The 19,281-nt window shown below is 41.3% G+C and overlaps 1 protein-coding gene across 3 annotated transcripts in view; it reads left to right on the top strand.

Moving 5' to 3' along the window:
- cacnb4a (calcium channel, voltage-dependent, beta 4a subunit) overlaps window positions 1-19,281 on the top strand; it is a 34,250-nt gene that overhangs the window by 10,557 nt on the left and 4,412 nt on the right. For 2 of the 3 annotated variants that reach the window (XM_023409753.2, XM_023409755.2), the window contains 7 exons: window positions 12,245-12,364; window positions 13,552-13,674; window positions 15,038-15,165; window positions 15,921-16,000; window positions 16,211-16,230; window positions 17,049-17,129; window positions 19,208-19,266. In XM_023409753.2, coding sequence (XP_023265521.1) covers window positions 12,245-12,364; window positions 13,552-13,674; window positions 15,038-15,165; window positions 15,921-16,000; window positions 16,211-16,230; window positions 17,049-17,129; window positions 19,208-19,266 — 611 coding nt within the window. The remainder of the gene's footprint in view (window positions 1-12,244; window positions 12,365-13,551; window positions 13,675-15,037; window positions 15,166-15,920; window positions 16,001-16,210; window positions 16,231-17,048; window positions 17,130-19,207; window positions 19,267-19,281) is intronic. The other variant, XM_023409754.2, reaches the window with a different exon arrangement.

Below are 19,281 nucleotides of genomic sequence, written 5' to 3' on the forward strand. Positions count from 1 at the left end.
GTGGGGGGGTGTGGGGGGGGATGGGGGGGGGAATCCCACTGAGCCAGAATCTGTCAAGACCTTTCAGTAACTCCACCTGACATCCTGGCTGCCTCTTGAAGATTAAAGGTGGAGGGACATTTTCACTCTATCTGCCAGTATTATCAAGGGAGTGTAGGTTCTGTATTAGGAAAATCGATCTCCATCTGTCCGGTCGAGTTCTGTCAGTGGTGTCACAGTCCACATTCCAGTCTAGTCAAGTTCTTCCAAAGTGGAAAAACTTTTTTCTGTATTTACCTAGCTTTGTGCACAGGAGCGTTTTCATGTTAAAACGGGAAAGCCAGAAAACAATGAGAAAATAGCTTCAGAGTAAAAGCGCACAAGAGTGTCTATATACTTTTGGCCAGATAGCTGTTGTGAAGTGTTGAGGAGTCACAGGTTTGCTGGGTGGATTATTTTACTGCTCCAATTTCCCATTTAAAAGATCTGAATGGTTTCCTCAGCATCTCTCACAGAAGCGCGGGATTCCTGGAGATAAGTGGACAGTGCTATGAGTCGTTATATCATGGTCAGCTGTTTCGCTTTGTATCCGAGAAGACACGTTCAGCCACCGTTGCTATGGTGCCAAAGAGGCCGAAGGATTTAGCACATGCAGAACTTTGCTGATACAACTTGGAAAATTCTCTGCAGCTGCTGAATTAAGCTGCTGAACGTTTCATCAGGTTTCTACAAGGTTGAAACCTTTTTTGGGAGCAGTGGAAACAAGCTGTGAACACTACATTGAAATTTGAAGTTGATATGCTGACTTTAATAATAAACAGTTGTTATTTACACATCCAGCCGACACAGATCAACATTCATGTTCCTGGCCACGTGGCAAATGCACGTTCAAACTCTTTTAGCTCTGTTCTGCTCATCCGCTATAAGCTTTAGTCTCTTTAGTAGTTTTATTTTTCATGAAAATATTCATTGGAGTTGACTTTTCTTGTGTATATTTGATTTTTCTTTTTTATCCAAGAAGCAGATATTTTGAGTTTCATGTCTTTTGTTAGCCACCTAACATTGTCTATGCACAAAATAAACAGGGCATCCAGAACCCTGGCTTCCCAAAATAACTACCTCAAATTTGTTGCTCTATATGTCCCTGACAGTACAGCACAATCCACCAACGCCATCTGTTTCCTGTTGTTTCAGCTGTTGTTATCATGTGGTATTGTTCCATTATTATGGGTCTAAATAACTGATGAGGCTATTTACTTCCACCTCAGACTGTTCAGGAAATGCAGCCTCTGTAAAATCCTAATATTCTCAAGGACATTGTCTCATTCAGTTTATTCAGATACTGTATGATTAGTTTACGGCGTCATCACTGCTGATTCAGCTGCAGGTTCAATATATTTTTTGGACTGAGACTTTTTTTCAATTCCAATCAAGCAGTAACTCCATGTCATGTGTCAATATAACCGGCATGTGGATCTACTTTTTTGTCTACTTTCACGCCACTCATAGAATCCAAACTTACAAAACTTGTTCACACACTCTTAGAGCTGCCGTGTTTTGGATTTCAGTCTCGTTGCATCCTCAGCCGTTACTGACCCGCAGACTCTCTCACGTGACTCATTTCCAGTTGATTTTTCCATGAATGTGTTAAAGAGACATCGTTTGGCACTCCGACCACGAATGTAATGTGGCATGTGTGCGTCTCTTTCCGGCGCCGCCTTGCTCTGTGTTCATACAGCTGCCACAAAAAACTTCGACATGATTGCTTGAAATTACCAATGTGACAACAGAATTGCACCACGCACCACTTCTTCCCTTCCCTGTCTTGCAGGAATGATGTAACTCACTCACTACAGTTCTGCACAGTTCTGAACATATACAGTGTTGTTGAATGTATGACTCACCTTTACAAAAGCTCTTATGTAAAATACAAAGTGTAGTAAACCTGCTTCCTTGGCAAATTAGTAATTGTGCTATTGCAAGTGCGTTGGAAAGTTTCCACATTTTGGGCCAAGTTTTTTTTTTTTTTTTAAATGAGCCTAGAGATATTTACCCTCTGACTTCCTGGCTGCTGTTTGTACTGATGTCTACTGGTGGATGTAATGAAGACAGAATGCTTTTAGCCTTTTATCCTGGGGCTGATAGGCGTGCAGGTCAGGGGAGGAAGAAGGATGGAGATGGGAGAACAGACGGGGCTCTGGCGTCCGAACAGATAAGGCTGGAGTGTGGCACGATGGACTCAAGACTGGCCACTTGACACTCCTAGATAATAACCTCACAAACAGCTCATTGTCAGAGTGTGTGTGTGTGTGTGTGTGTGTGTGTGTGTGTGTGTTTGTGTGTGTAAAGAGAGAGAGAGACAGACAGTGAAGAGGGGGAGAGGTTGGTTGGCAGAGTTGTGCTTTCGAAGTGCCTCGTGCTCTGCTGAAGACTTTCTGCCCCGAATGACATCATCTTTGTCATTCATGCGTTCAAGGTTTCAGGAATGTAAAGTGACAAATGTAGGGACCAATATTAAAATGACCTTTTGTCTACTATAGCAGAAGTTCTCTGCATCTGTCTTTGAGAATTTGGTTAAATTAGCACAATGTGTTTTAGAGTTTTGGCAATGATTGTCAAATAGGTCACACCTAGAAGAATATGGCAACCAATTAGAAAAAGTATGATGACCTAAAATAAACTACTACTTCTTTTTTGGCCCAAAGTCCAACTTTCTACCAACTTTCACTCAAATCTGTTGTAGTTTTAGAGATTACTGCTGATGATTATGTTTGAAATTAAAGTCGCTGTTGAAGCTGAAAAACGAAACAGTCGCTGGTTCCAGTTTCTCAGATTTTCTCTCTTTTATTTATTTTTTTGTTGAATGTCTTTTTTGAATTTTTAACTGTCTGTCTGTTGCCCCTGGCTCTTGATATTTTTAATGGACACTTTTCACATTTTATACACTAAACCACTAATTAATTGATTGGAAAAATTAACCGCTAATGTAAATAATCATTGGTTGCATCCCTGTTTTAGATGTCTCGCAAACAAACACACGAGACTGAAAACCAACCAACACGTTGGGGTTAAAAACTGTGTTTCCAGAGAAGGTAACTCATTGTTGTAAATGGTGAAACATAAAGCAGGTTGCTCGTCTATAGTGACCAATGGGGGGTGATGCTTTTATTTTCCCCTCTCTCCAGTCCTCCAGTTATAGATTTCATTTGTAATGAGGCAGTAAATAACAGTTATTTGTTTCAAGGAAAGACTCCCATGGCTCTGAATGGATCATTAGCAGAGGCGCCTGGAAGCCCCGGACAAAGGCATTAATCCTCACTGTCCAGCCATGGCAGGTTGATTTCAAAGACTTACTGCAGTTCAAATCCTCTGTTGCACATTTGCCATTTATTTTCATTAAATTATTGATATGCAATTGTGTTATTTTTTTCACCGTACCCATGTAGTAGGCTCCCAACAATTCTGTACTTTTGGATTCAGGACAAGAACAAGTCCTCTAGTTGTGTTTTCTTCTGTTCACAGTAGCAGTAGTAGATTAAGTGTCCTCTGTCTTTGCATTTTTCATGATAGAATAGTTTGAAAGGATAACTCCTCAATAATAAATTGACTGTGTGTCACTCGACATCAGTCAAGCATGTAGTTTACTCAGTGTTGGCGGGCCGACGGGACACATACAGTGGACCTACTATTTACCAAGTCATGATGATAATACAGAGTTCATCCAAAACAAACTGCACCTCTGTCTCTGTCATTAGTGGCACGTAAACAGCTGATCACGACAGAGAATGCAATCATGCAAAACATCTGCTCTCCTGTGAAGGGTGGTTGAGGACGGTAATTGGATGAGATGGTTGTGGAGAAAGGAGAGACTCTTTGCAGGAGAAGAAAGTGATGAACAGGGCAGAATTTAAAGCAATACATCATGTCTTAGTCCTGATGTCAAGCAACCCTTTGTAAGCATGTTTCCAGCTCCCATGAGCTTTACCTTCTTTGTTTGTGTGTGTGTGTGTGTGTGTATTTGTGTGTTTTTTTTTGTGTGTGTGTGTGTGTGTGTGTGTGTGTGTGTGTGTGTGTGTGTGTATGTGTGAGATTTAGTTCATCCTTGCACATGCAGTGTGCAGATTTGTTACAGCTGTCTCCACATGTTTTAAGATGAAACTTCTTTTTATTAACGAAATCAAGATATGAAAATATAAATATCTAAATATAAAACGTTCCACTACTTCTTTCAAAATATATAAATATATATAAAATAAATAAAAGGGGACCATGGGACCAAGGCCAAACCATGACAACAGACCTAAACCAAAGAATGAGAGATGGAGTATCCACATACTTTTGGCCATATTGTGTATAAAACAGAGAGAATCCATTACATGGCATGTTTAAACCAGCAAATGTGACTAATGATTATGGTATTTCTCTTTTCTAATGCAAAATTTAGATTTTTTTTTTTTTAACTTGCATGATTGATATTTTTGTGAGAAGTGTTTATGATCACAATCCCTCAGGAAGATTCTCTCGGCTATTTCTGGATCCATTGCTCACAAAAGCTCACATCTTTAGCACTTATGAAATATTCAGATGAGATGAATGAAGCTTCATTTCTAACGGAGCATGTCCGCCTGCGCCGCACCTCCCCGTCCTCTGTGGACGGATGCTCGTAATGGGCTGTGTTGAGCGGAGTGCGTGGCAGCATCCATAGGGGCAACAGACTGTGCCGTCGTCTGTTAGATAAACATTTGTGCTGAGGCCCAGTTTTTCACCCCATTTGGCTGAGTCTGCAGGACTCCAAACCTCCACCAGCTGGCTGTCCGGCAAAATGGAGAGCAGCATCCACCCAACCTGACGAGCTGGAGACGCACCGGTTTAACAGCTCAGAGCGTCTCCACGTTTGAATCAGAGGCTCGCAGATAAACAGGATTTATGTTGCTCTGTCACTGACTTTAACGATGATCAACCACATACACAGATAACCATTAATGTGATTTATTGTATTATATAAAATATTATTATTTATTTTTTTATTTTTTTGGCACAAGGTTAAAATCATTCAGTTGTTTCCAAACACAAATGAACGTTTGTTACTTGACAGTTTTTGATACTACACACATGATTCAGGCAGTATTTTAAAGATTGATTCTCGCCCATAATTGTTTGAGTACTAGTGCAAAGAGAAATTCTCAAAACAAACAATTACCTTTACCTTTATTACCAGATGTTTAAAAACATTAGGAAATAATACTTCAAGGACTTTTAGATGGTGTAATACTTCATATACTGATAAAATGTGTGACTTTGTGTCTGAAACGTCTCAAATCAACGCTGAATCCACTCAACAACCTTTTCAGCAGCCGTTTTTTTCTCAGCTCCTGAAGCTCTGACATGTCGGAAATAACAAATTCTCCATCTGACTGAAACAAAAGAATTTGGAGAAGACGGTCGACGACTCAGCACCGCTGTGTGTCTGATATCTGCTTTACTTTACAAATGTGGCTTGACGGTTCAGATCCAAGCGCACGGGTGTAGTCGGAGATGGAGCGGCTCCATGATCTTCACGCTTCAACAGCCTGTAGTGGTGACATGCTGCAGCCACAGCGGCCACTTGGACGAAGGGAGACGGAGATGTGCTCTCGCCAGCCGAGATCATGTTTCTGTAAAGTGCTGGATTTGACCATCAGGAAGTAGAATTTTACAACCAGATATGAGACTTTACATAAAGTGCCTATATTTTAATTCTAAACTATCGCGTGTGTTGAAACTTCGCCCGGAAATACTGAAGTCTCGTGGATGATCAGGTTTATTTTAGGTTTTGTCATCATTAATTAGAAATGATTCAGTCGGAATACGTCCTAAAATCCTCAAACACTTCTAGACAGTTTATCTGCTCTTATGTGTGCGTTCAAATTTTATAGATAAATCCTTTATGATCCTACTCTTTGACCCTGATCTGACGTCTGCCTTACTCTCAAATTATTCCAATTCCTATCCTCATTTCTGTCCCCCCCCCCCCCCCCCCACATTTTATCCTATAAGAAACATGGCTGAAAGAAAAGAGGAATATTAAGTTGTTGTGTTGTGAGACCAGAGTGTTCACACAGGAACGTATTTGCAGCACACACAGTAACATGATATCCTGAGCTCTGTGCTGGAACACAAAGAAGACACCACATCACCTGCCTTACTGTCAACATGACATTATTGTGTTCTGATGCGTGGGGGTCAAGAACGCGGAGGGTACATTTGACTATTTGTATGCGTACGCTGTGGGATAGATAACTGGAGGGACAGAGTATTCCCACAAGCTGTTTGTGCATAGAGAGCATGTGTTTAGAAGTGTGTATCCTGAAATGATTGAGATGAAATTTAGAATCTGTTAAAGGAAAATAAAAATACTTCTGGGATTGCTGTCTAGCAGGAAAAACCTGCTGCTAAACAATCAAGTTAATACCTCAAATAGAAACACTGTTGTTTGAAGTCTTTTACTTGCTGCTCTCTGATAGCCTTGCATCTACAATTCACTTGTATATAATTACACTTCTTCTCTATAAACCTGGAAAACACCACAGCACCGTCTCTGATAAACATGTCCTGCCATGATGTGACTGTAAAGAAATCAAACCACTGAATGCTTTTTCCTGCTAATCTGGAAATTAAGGTATTTAATGTGTTTCTTGCTATTGAAGGAAGACAAATTATTTTAAAAAGGAAAAGTTTGAAGACACTTTTTTTTTTCTTAATATGCTAAAAATATATATTTTAATTCATATTTCTTGTGAAGAATACACTTGTGCTGTGCAGTAATTTAGTTGTTTATTTGTTTACAGTCACTGTGTCACCCAGTGAGGGATCAGCTGCTTTGATTGTCTGCCATGAAAGTAGTCATTAAAAGTAATGAACACATTCACATGTTCTGTCACAGAACAGGTCACGGCTGTTGCACCGTACTGTGCACCACGGTTACGTCATGCTACATGGTTCAATATGAGAGTCATGTTTGCAGGTTATGTAATATTCATGCACTGATTGTTGCATGCAGTAGTTGCCTGTTGAAGCCAATAAATATTGGTTTGATGTGGACTGACTTGCAACAGACTGCATTAACTGCATTTCTGTAGTGCCTTTATCTTTATAGTGCTTTATTGTCTCTATAAATACAAAGTGAGAGAGATTCACACACGGAGACATGTTTGGCCTGAATGACTGATAAAGGCAGACGGACCGGAAAACAAATAGGGTAACAAATGACTGTAGGCAGGTGGGTTACATACACCGTGGGGCCAATGAATCATAAAGGCTATTGATGTCAGTGGTGGCAACGGTTGCAGCAGCAGCAGCAGCCATGCTTACTCTCATCATTCACTCCTTCATCTCATTTAATGCTGGTGACAAGGGGAATAACTGGCTCCTGACCCCTGAGAGGCTGATGTGTGCGGCAGCCTGCAGGCCACAATTCACACTGCAGTACATTCCCCGTACCTGTACTAGAAAGCCATGATGAGCAGTAATTAGCTCGTGGACCCCAGAGAGCCTGTGCACTGAGCTAGCTGGTCCTTGCCAATGGGGCAGGCGTCCAGTGTTTATGCTAATGTAGTGATTACTCAGCTGTAGTGCAGCACGAAGCACGGATTTTGTGTCATACAGCGGCAACATCTCACTCCATCACAGAGATAGAATAACAGCTAATGGGACTCGAAAGAGAGAGTGAAGTAGTGAAAAATGCTTCCGTGATGTGAGTTCAAGTCCATCAATTATATAATAACATCATGACATATGTTTTCAGTATTTGCTATAAGAACAGTCAGCTCAGTTCACCTGAAAAGTTTTTTTGTGGGGGTTCGATATGAGGCTGTACAATTATGAGTACACATTCAGAAACGCACCTTAATTATTTATCTTCCATCCTGAATTGCAGCACAAGCAGTAGCCGTCAGCCATTGGCTCCTCTCACTGAAGTCAGAGAAGCTGGAGTCAAACTTCAGCAAACTTTTACTCTTGGCTCTGTGCCACTGAATTCATCAGTTTAAAACAGTGTTTACACAGTGCTGGTCTGCAACCAACACAAAGTAAAGCAGAGGACTCAGTAATAGAGCTGCAACTAACAATCATCTTTATTATCAACTACTCCAATTACCTTTTTTTAATAATCAATTAATTAGTCCATAAAACACCAGGACACCGTTAAATGTACCAGAGCAAAGGTGACATTTTACAAACTATCCAGGATCCTGTCATATAAGACCAAAAGTCAATCCTCACCTTTTACAACCTGGAACATCAGGTATTTGGAATTGATTTAAATGATTTATCGAAATAATTGGTGATTAATTTTTTCAGTTGATTATTGATTGATTAATTGACAAATTGTTGCAGCTGTACACAGTGATGACAAATTACACCAGCCTAAAGTTTCAGATCGTTCTGAGGTCACAAGTTGTGGTATAACTGAGGTTTTTTAAGATGGTGACGGCCAGACTACTTTTTATCTGCTCTTCTTGTTCCTATAATTGTGATGCTGAAATGGTAGAAAACATATCATTCATAGTCATATCATACTCGACTTCCCATGTTTAAAATACAACCTGTCGAGTTATACTGAAAGGCAGCAGCTGTTTCTGCCTCAGGGGGGAACGGTGCCGCAGCAGCACTGCCATTTTTTTTAAACTGGACATTACTGTGATGTGTTAAAGGAAAAAAAAAAACGTCACAAATGTTTGCAGCAACACCACCCCCATTATATACTGTTTTTTTTTCCACAGTGCTCGAACACACAGAGCTGTTATTACACGGTGCAGTTGTAACAAATTGGACCTGAAGCCAGATATCCCACATGGGAACACAAACAGCTACAGTAATGGTCAGCCAAAGGTGACGTCCTCAGAGCCAAGACAGCACAGTTACACATGCGTCTTTGCTGTCTGTAGCACTGTTTTAAAATGGTGGTAGTACGCACTGTAGATTTATCCCTCTTTTGATGATTGATGGATCTATAGTACAGCTCCATTAGGCTTGGATCCACTCACAGGGCCCTGCTCAGGTGTGTAGAGTCTCCGCTCTCACACTCAGGAGCAGGTAACATCATGCTGACTCAGTCACCTTGCAGCTGTGTTTGGAGGATGTTGGCAAAATCCAATTTGATAGTAGTTTCTCCAAATACCCAAATATCAATATATATCAATACAATATTTTGGGGGTGACATCTACATATAGAGTAAGCTGCCATTTTTAAAAGTTAGGTATCTAGTATCTATACTAGTATATTCATACTAGTTCAGGCGCTCACTAAAAGAAGTTAAAGTCATTGAAGTTGCTGTAATAACATTACAAATACTTTTGATACTTGCAGCGGTGTAGCTTAAACAGAAGCAGGAATACTTTATTTAAAGTAACAGCACTAACAGCAGGATCAGATACGTCACAGTGATGCAGCCTTTACCATCAGGAAAATACATCATTTAAGCTCAATCACAATATTACCAAAACCCCAGCTGGTATTTTGTATTATAATATTGATAATGTGATGATCTTCTACACAGATTTAAGATTTTTAAAAGGAGTGCTGGCAGCGTGAGCTATAGTTTCTTTTATATTGTTTATTTTAATTTTTGTCTTTGTATGTTCATGTCCATGTTGGATTGAATCAGACTTTTCTTCCTTTCATATTTTTCTTGGTTTTGTGTGTGTTTAGATAAGTTTCATGGGCATGTTGTTTTATAAGAGAAAGGATCAAATTAAATCAATTTAAAAATGATAACAGAACAGAATAAAAATATCTCTACCATAAAAGAGACGAGACGCAGCCAAATTAATCATCTTATCGAGTTCAGTGTCACAGCCCTGTAGATAAAAGAGATTAACGATACAGGATAATGAAAAGATTTATGGTAGAATATAAAAGTCTGTAGAAAGGACAGTATGAAAGGAGCCATCTTTGTACATCTTTAAAGCATGGTGGCCTTGGATTGAGATCTGCCCCTGCTGCATGCTGTGGATGACGTGTGATCATCACCGCTGATGTCTCCGCCAGCAGGTCTGAAATAGCGTCTCCTCAGCAGCGCCCACCCCTCACTGCAGGGTGGGCAGCTCCCTGCGTGTGATGCTGGAGGTTGATGAGCGCATTGGTGCTGTAATAACACTCCCTCTGCTGAGGGGAACCTCGCTCTCCAGCAGTGTCTCTGTGCATCCGCTGTTACTTCTGTTTATGTTTGCACATTTTCCTCAGCTAGTCGGTCATAATCCTGCTGCCTTTCTGGTTCTCTCTCTCTCTCTCTCTCTCTCTCTCTCTCTCTCTCTCTCTCTCTCTCTCTCTCTCTCTCTCTCTCGCTCTGCGTTGAATAAGTGGGTGGGCGGTTTTACTGCCCCTCTAACCCAGCAGCCACTGACTTGTAGCCAATAAGGATGTGAGGGGTGAGGGAGTGAGTGAGTTAGGAAGAAGATGACTCAACTGATAGTGATGGTATGAGACTGGTCTCCAGCCTGAGGCACTGTGGTGAAGGGGGGGGGGGGGTCAAGACACCCACTGAGTCCCAGCGGTACACATACACATACACACTGTACAGATACAGTATAATCAAGTCATTTTAAGGACTGGCCAGAAAAACATCCTCACAAATCAAACTCTCCAAAAGGAATAGAACTGAGGTACTGACCTCAACCCAGCTGAGCACCCGTGGGAATTTTGAAATGACTAGTAAACAGCACCAGCATCTCCATATCCACCAACACCAAATGAGGGAATATTGTTTGGAAGAGTAAGTGTTCATCCTCCCAACGACACTTTATGGTTAGTCACCACCCGTCTGTTTCTGTTATAAATCAAGGTCCTCGTTTCACTCCGCTTTATCAAGTGTTATTTAAAGAAGCGAGAGCTACAGCTGTAGTATATCTAATCACAGCCAACTTGTGTTGTTTATAGGATCCTCTTCAGCTTCCATTGATGTGATTTCTGATTTCCCAGGAGTCTATAATACAGCACATACAGCCAAATACAGCAAACAGATAAGACAAGAAAAAAAATAGTTTGAAAGGTTTGATATTTTTTGAATACATTTACTTGAGTGAGTCACTCTCATGTCTATATGCTAAATTCAAAGCTAACGATAGCTAGCTTAGGCGAAACAGCTAGCGCAGCTCTGCCTACCAGCACCTCTACCTAATTAACACGTCATATATCTTTAACCAAACCTTCTCATCAATATCTCTTCAGCTGAAATGTCTGGCTCACGCTTCATATTTATCCGTCTTCTTATTCAGCATATTCCCCAAAAACTTCCAGCCATTCCTTACACGTCTCGGTCAGTGCACCACCCTGGACGAGATGAAGAGAAGATGATTACAGCATTAGAAATTTGCATTAGATCATTTTACAATAAAACGTGCTGTTTGATTTTCTTTTGCTGTGATGGGGTGCAACAGACTTTCAACCCGTAGAGGTCAGTGTAGCAATGCACTTCCCTCATCCTAGGTTTAGTGGAGTTTTTCTGAGTAAACCCTCTGCATCATTCAAATTCATATTTACTCAATATTAAATAAAAATGAAAAAACAAAACTCTGCCCTTTTGTGTTTCTAATTTTATTTCTACAAATAAACAAAGTGGACTGCACTTTTCTTTACACTACAGGCCACATTCACACAGCACTTTAATAGCACACACAGATAAACTGATAACACATCGGGAGCAATTTCAGGTTCATTATTTTGCCCAAGGACACTTTGACACTTTGGCTCGTTGAGCTGGGGATCGAACCACCGACCTTCCGGTTAGTAGAAGACCCGCTCTGCCGCCGGAGCCACAGCCACAAATAAAACCACCTTCCTTCTGAACCTTCCCTCCCAGCCGGTTCTTCATCTTTAATCTCTTACCCTTTGATCCTGTGTGGAGAAGAATACAAGTAGTCATGTGACACAGCAGCACACACACACACACACACACACACACACACACACACACACACACACACACACACATACACACACACACACCTGGGTGTCTGTAATCTCCCACTCATTCATTTGCTTCATCTCTTTGGTTTTAAGAAACAGGCTCTTATTATGTCCTGAATCTATTTGCACTTTTTTGCATTTAAATGTAGGGAATATCAAAATTGCACTTTACGGATGTTTATTATTATTATGCCTCTTGGATGTCAAGTTTAATCTGTGTCACTTTAAGAAAGTTGTCACCCTGCATCGGTTTCACCAGTACTGGTAATTTCTCTCCTGGTAGAATATAATTTCCATCTTCTGTGTATTGTTGCACTCCAGGGCTCAGCTGATTCCTACACAAGCCGACCATCTGACTCGGATGTGTCCCTGGAGGAGGAGAAGGAGGGCGGCCGGCAGGAGAAGGAGCAGCAGGCCACTATTCAGCTCGAGAGGGCAAAGGTCAGTTTCACTGGGAGCTATCTGCAGGACAATAAAGCTACGTACTGTACTGTATATCACACATACTTGAACGCACGTGATCTCGCCTCACAAGCAAAGACACATTATTCAGTTTCACTGGCTGCACTGTGCTACTGGTCTGACTAAAGGTTGTCAAAGTGTAAACATTTACCCTGATCCCATCACATCCTCACACCCATTCTCTTCTAAACTTAAACAGAGTGATGGGAAAAAAATCGATTGAGTTCAGCAGCTGGTGGAAAAAAATCATCACTTTACATACAGTACTGCAAAACCCTTGACCTCAGCAACATCACATGAGAGGGAGTGATGTACTGAAGCACAAATAGTAAGCAACACATAAACATTTTCCCTGACGATGTCATATGAGCGTACCTGGGGGTGTACGCTGAAGTATCCAGGCTTCTTTCCTTCCCGTCATCCTCCTCTAACGACCACACATAATTTGATTCAAATGTTATTTCTGGAAATATATTCGTCTTTGCAAAGTTTGTTCTTATCTAAGATGTAAAACAGCCGCTAATTAACAGTTAATAGAACGCCTGTAAAAAGCGGAGTGATACATGCAGGTAAAAGTCCCATCATCATCTTGATGATTTAGTTCAATGTATTAAAGCCACATAGTTCATAGTACAAAAGATAAAAACAAGAAGAAGAATAAGGAAAATAAAGGCCTGATAGAGTGTGTTTGAAGGAGCCATCGTTGTAGATTATCTGGGCTTCTTGGCCTTGGAGTGAGATCCTCTGCGGGCGCTGCTGTGTGTGATCACCGCTGCTGATGTCTGGCGGCCACCTTCGTCAGGAGGTCTGACATAGCGTCTCTGTAGCACCACCCACCCCTCACTCCGGGCTCGCTCGCATGTGTGATGCTGAAGCGTTGACGAGCGCATTGGTGCTGCAGTAACTCTCTGCTGAGGGGAAAACTCACTGTCTAGCTGTGTCTCCGTGTCTCCGTGTCTCTGTGTACACACTGCTGCTTCTGCTCATGTTATAAACTTTTTCATAATTGAATTTCCACAAAACAATATATTATATCAGTATCATAATATAAAGTTTGATATTATGTGATAGAGGATTTAATCCACATCACCTATCCCTTTTTAAATACTCACTGTACGTTGCTGCCTTGTTGCTCTGATGACTTTTTCCTCCCGTCTGTCTTACAGACTAAAGCGGTGGCTTTTGCTGTGAGGACCAATGTCAGCTACTGTGGAGCGTTGGATGAGGATGTTCCTGTGGCTGGCACAGCCGTCTCCTTTGATGCCAAGGACTTCCTCCACATCAAAGAGGTACAATTCAGTCACTATCCAGTAACGTTAAACCTGTGGCACTGTGTGGAGGATTTAATTTAGTGCACTCCATTCGGTTTAGAAATCACACGGGCAGATCTGTGTTTGTTCTGTTCGTGGTTCTGTATTCTACTGTGTATCTAATAGACTTTTTCTATGGGATTGGACCGTGCGAGCAGACTGTTGTTTCACTACCAAAGAAAATGCTATGTTCTGATTGGCTGGCAGCTGTCCATTAATATAATATACTTTAGTTCCAGCCAACAGCTTAAATGTCGTTCTAAATCAACCGTCAAGATGTATTAAACTGCAGGTAACCATGGCAACAACCCATATGCAGTTAAGGCACTAGTTATACGAACCTGACAGTGAGAGAAACTGCAGCCAAACTCATAAAAACACAGTCCCACACCCGACGTCCATTTAATAACAGTTCTGGACCTTTCAAATCAGATGGACTTCATCAGAAGGGGGAGTTTGCCCATTTGTGTTTGCAGTTGTCGATGTATAAATCTCTATTATCTTGAAGCACTTCAGGGTCTTGTGCGCTCTGCTTTGAGGTCATGCAGCAGTGTTATTTGACTCTTTTTGTTTTGTGCAGTAAACAGAAAAAATCTAATCAACATTTGGTGTGATCGCTTTTTACATTTAAAACAGCATCAGTTCTCGTGGGTGCACTTGTTTTTCACAGTATTTTGGCAGGCAGGTTGTTGTGAGCGTCTTGGAGAACTTGCCACAGTTTAGTCTGTATCAGTGTCTCCTGTCTCTTCATGTGATCCCAGACTGACTCCATGATGTTGAGACCAGGGCTTTTGTGAGGGCCAGACCATCTGCTGCAGGACTCCTTGTTCTTCCTGAATGATACATATGTCTTTATGACTCTGGCCGTATGGTTTGGGTCCATGATGGCGCTGCGTGATGCTAAACATCTTTTGTTTCTATAGTGAATTTTAGCCTTGACTGGAATCCAACTGTCTTTTCTTGGAAGTGAAGATTTTAGCAGCACACTGTCATGACTGCCAAACTTTTTTTGGGAACCGAGCCCTCACTCACCGCTGTTTAGGAAAGAGCTTTAAATTTCTCTTTGATATTGTCATTAGATTATGGTGTCTCAGCTCGCTGGGACCGGGCTCTCCCCTTTGATTCTGCTTGTGATTGAGACTAATAGGGCAGTTTCTTTTTTGGGGTCAGGATTTTTAGATTTTGCAGCAGCAAGTGGAAATGAAGGAATGAATGAGCATTTCCCATGAGAATTTTGAAAAGTAATCTTGGATCTCTCCATCATCAGTTATTACTGTCCATCCAGCAGACTAATTTCACATGCTGATGATTTTTCTCTGATTTTATTTTTTCGTTTTTACAGAAGTACAACAACGACTGGTGGATCGGCCGCCTGGTGAAGGAAGGCTGCGACATCGGCTTCATCCCGAGCCCTCTGAAGCTGGAAAATATCAGACTCCAGCAGGAGCAGAAGAGAGGACGCTTCCATGGGTGAGCAGGGGGAGGAGGAAGGGAGATGTGAGAGTGCAGGCGGTGTGGAGTAGACACATGGATCAAAAGGGATAAAGAGAGTTGGACTGGAGGGTTGTGGGGGGGCTGAGCTGAGGGGAGAGAGAGCCACTAGAGCCTGGCAGTTGAGCCAGCAGATAGGGAGGAAGTCAGGTGGATGAAAGCCAAGTTGAGTTGTGTGGTCCAGCCTCTCAGAGGTGTTCCTGGATCGTGGCCACCGTAGAATTTTCCATCAGATGGGGTGATGTGTTTTATCCACCAAGGTGATTAGAGATGCTGACTGCTGACTTTCCTCACTTTCAATGGAGAAAGAAAAAAAACGAAAACTACTTACCTCGAATCATTTTGTTCTTCTTTTTGTTTTTCTGTTACAAAAAGCTTCATCTTAATAATAGATAGAGGGATGTTTTTTAGTTGATGACTTCCCTACAGCGCAGTGAACATGACCCCGAGTCAGTCGATGTGTCTGGTTATTCAAACCTAATGTTTTTATTTCAGTTATTTCTTATGTATTTGTTCATTTTAATCTCTTTTAGTTCAAAGCTACCTCAGCACTCTTCAAAGTAACTTAAAAACATGGTCACACTTGTACCAGTTAGTTACGTCCAAGAAGAATAAACACTGCAGGTTCACTCTGTGGTCACGTGTTCTCCGGAGGTTGGTGGTGTTCGACTGAAGACGTCTGGCTGGATTTTACCTAAACACTCTTCTGTTTCTGTTCTCTGTTTTCCCTCTAGCAGTAAATCCAGTGGGAATTCCTCCTCCAGTCTGGGAGAAATGGTGTCGGGCACATTCAAACCAAACCCCAACTCTGCAGGTTCGTCCCAAAGACACAAGTCTGTTTAGGTCTGAGAGGAAACGCTGTCGTCAGATTCACAGAGGGAGTTGTTTGTCTCGTTAGATGCTCTGTATGTGTGAGGGGTATTTATTTCCCTCCTGTGATGTTGTGACGCTTTATAGTCTAATATAATTTCACATATAGTCCCAGTCCAGTATGCACTCAGTTGATCCTTCCTTTCTTTTTCAGGAAAGCAGAAACAGAAAGTGGTGAGTACAATGAATTACTTACATTACTATTAATGTTTTGTTCCTGCTGTATATCCTACTAATAATCCTAGTAGTTAAAGCCATATAAAGCAGGTAAATTATCAGAGGGATAAAATTTAATTATTAACACTTGAAACTTAACCTTTACCTCTGGAAGGATCACTTTCTTTATAAAGGTAAATTATGACTTTTTGAAAAAGACTTATACATTATATGGATACTGCAGACTGTCATATGATACATGTAACGGATGTGGTCATCTGCACTTACCTGATTTATCAGAATTATTTGAATGAGCTTTTGTTATTTGAAAGCTCCATTTTTTTAATCGTAACTCTGACACTGAAAACAGTGAACAAAAAATTTAAATGTGACACAAATTTAATTTTATTGTTTGGAAACTCTGCTGTGAAAAGCAGACACTTCTGTGTTTTGTAGTTGTTTTTTTGTTTTTTATAAAAATATAAACTCTTAATAAACCTAATAAACTCTGATTATTAGGTTGACATATCAAATAAAACTTTATATTCCCTCTTAGTGCAAATTAAATTTTTTCTAGCTTTTTCTAGGTGTCACATCACATCCTTTAACTGGGCTAAATGGGTTGGTGGGTGCTTCTACAGGTTATTACAAAGATGTACATTTATTTATATAAAATTGTCATGGAGCATAAATTCATTTAAAGCATCACTCAAGTAGAAGTTGAAGTTGAGTAGAAGAACACTTGGTGACTTGGACTCTTTAGGAGACACTTGCTAATAAAATCAAAGCTTGACTGTAGTTGTGTTCTACCCCCACCCCCCAACCCCACCCCCCAGGCTGAGTTCATCCCTCCGTATGACGTGGTTCCCTCCATGAGGCCGGTTGTCCTGGTGGGACCCTCCCTGAAAGGTTATGAGGTAGGACATGCTACTGTTCCTCAAGGCATTTACTCAGCCTCTGCTTCACAGCCAAAACAGCAAATCTTGCTGCCTTTCCATTGATAGGACAGAAGACTGACCTTACAGTTTAATGGTATAAACTTTGAAATGTAAACATGTCATTTAGCTGAAATAACCAGGATAGTCCGTGCATGACATAATTTCACTTCTCCAGCCCGTGCATTGCTGGGCACCTCCACCCAGGGACGACAGAGAAAAGATGAACTATTAAGCTGCATCTGGTGCAGCAAATGTAATGTTCATTGTCCCTGCTAAATAAACAATAAACAATAATTATAATACATATCTTCTCTTGGTGACAGTGCAGCTGTTATGAGCTTGTGTCGCTACCTCCCACAGATAAAACATTAAAACTGAAAGTTGTAATTGATTATCAGTACCTATTGGAACCACAGGACAAACAATAAAGGAGGCCAAGGAGGTGGTGGTGGGAGGTGGGAGCCCAGAGTCAGTTGTCATGGAATCACAGTCCATGCCTCCCATTCGGGTGTTGCCGTGGTAACAACCTTCTGGGTAAACTGCGTCAGTCTGGGAAAAAAAAGTGGAGCATGGTTTGAAATTAGAAGCAGAGAATAATGGGTGCTGCGCCGAAGGTTTTAGAACGAGATGAGTTACTAAATGGCGTTTCGTTTATTGTTCGCCTCACCGCCGGAAGGCAGTTTAATCCTACAAATAATAAAGCTCATGAGCGACGGTGTGAGCAGCGCCACGAGTAAGGGTGTAGTTACCTTTATTAATTTACGGGGGGAGTGAAGAGGAGTTGTGTGCATTGTGTGTGAAGGGCGGTACAGGTCTCATATTGTGTAAAGTAAGATTTCCATGTTTGTTTGTTTTTTTTATTATAAAGCAGGTCTAGGTTCTATATTAATACTGTGAAAGTATCAACGCGCTCAGTCCACAGAGAAATGCACACAGCCTGTATATCACTATTTTCTTATGGATATCAATGCTTCAAATAAAACACCAGAAAAGTGTCAAATATTGGACCTTTAAAATGTTACTGAAGTTAAAGTTCAGAAGGTTTATCAGCAAAATGTACTTAAAGTAAATGTTATGCAGCACAATGATTTTCGACAGTTTTATATCACTGCTGTATAGATGACATTACAGGTGTGTATGCAAGCAGCATTTTAATGTTGCAGCTGTAAAGTAGCGACTTTATACACTGTTGGGTAGTTTAATCCATAACAGCAAATTATATTTTATAAGAGTAAAATAAGATTAAAAAGTACATTTCTCTCTAAGTTAGAAGTATGAAGTAGCATGAAATGGCGTGTTACTTGAGCCACTGCTGCTGTATGGTTGTAAAATGAATCACCTTTTGATCCACAAAGTCATTGCACATTTTAATAGCAGTATTTTTCATGGGACAACCACTCTGTGTTTCAGCTCAAAGGACATCTGTCAACCCTCTGTCGCTGTCAGGCTCATTTCAACTAATCAGAGTGACAGCTGGCGGAGCTAAACGCAGCGCTTTGCCTGTTTTGATTCATGTATCCGTGGACTCATCGCCTTGAGTCGAACACCTCGAACAAACCAGACTGACTGTCTTTAAGGATGACTTTCTGAACGCAAGCGACTTTCTGTTTCAATTCCAGGCCTCAGAGTGGCAACTCATATCCATCAGCCAGTGCCGAACTGTAGGCTGCGCTGTGTTAATTGCCCCAATTCATCACCTGTGCATTGGCCTTTGCGACACTTTTCATTGTAGCCCCTAATCACGTAATTGAATGTGGCCCACGTTCGTTCAGCGGAGAGCCAGAAGGGAAGAAACTGCCCGCCGTGGACAAACCGCTCGGTCAAGTGTGTAATTCACAGAGCATTCAGCAGCAGCCTGACTGGATTGCATTAGAATGAATAATAAGAGTTCACTTCTACCTTTTTTTGCTGCTCTGTAACATATTCAGTAGATGTTGATGGATGGAAGGACGCTGATGTTGGCCTCTTTGCCTAATCAGTCTTTAATTTCTCTTCTCCTTCCTCCTCCCTCTTCATCTCGTCTCCTCCACCTTCTCCCCCCTCGCTCGCGGACGCAGGTGACGGATATGATGCAGAAGGCGCTGTTCGACTTCCTGAAGCACAGGTTTGATGGGAGGTAAGCGGCGCCTGA

This window comes from Seriola lalandi, unplaced genomic scaffold, assembly GCF_002814215.2.
Source record: "Seriola lalandi dorsalis isolate HSWRI2012SDOR001 ecotype SW California unplaced genomic scaffold, Sedor1 jcf7180002054406, whole genome shotgun sequence".
NCBI classification, from domain to species: domain Eukaryota; kingdom Metazoa; phylum Chordata; class Actinopteri; order Carangiformes; family Carangidae; genus Seriola; species Seriola lalandi.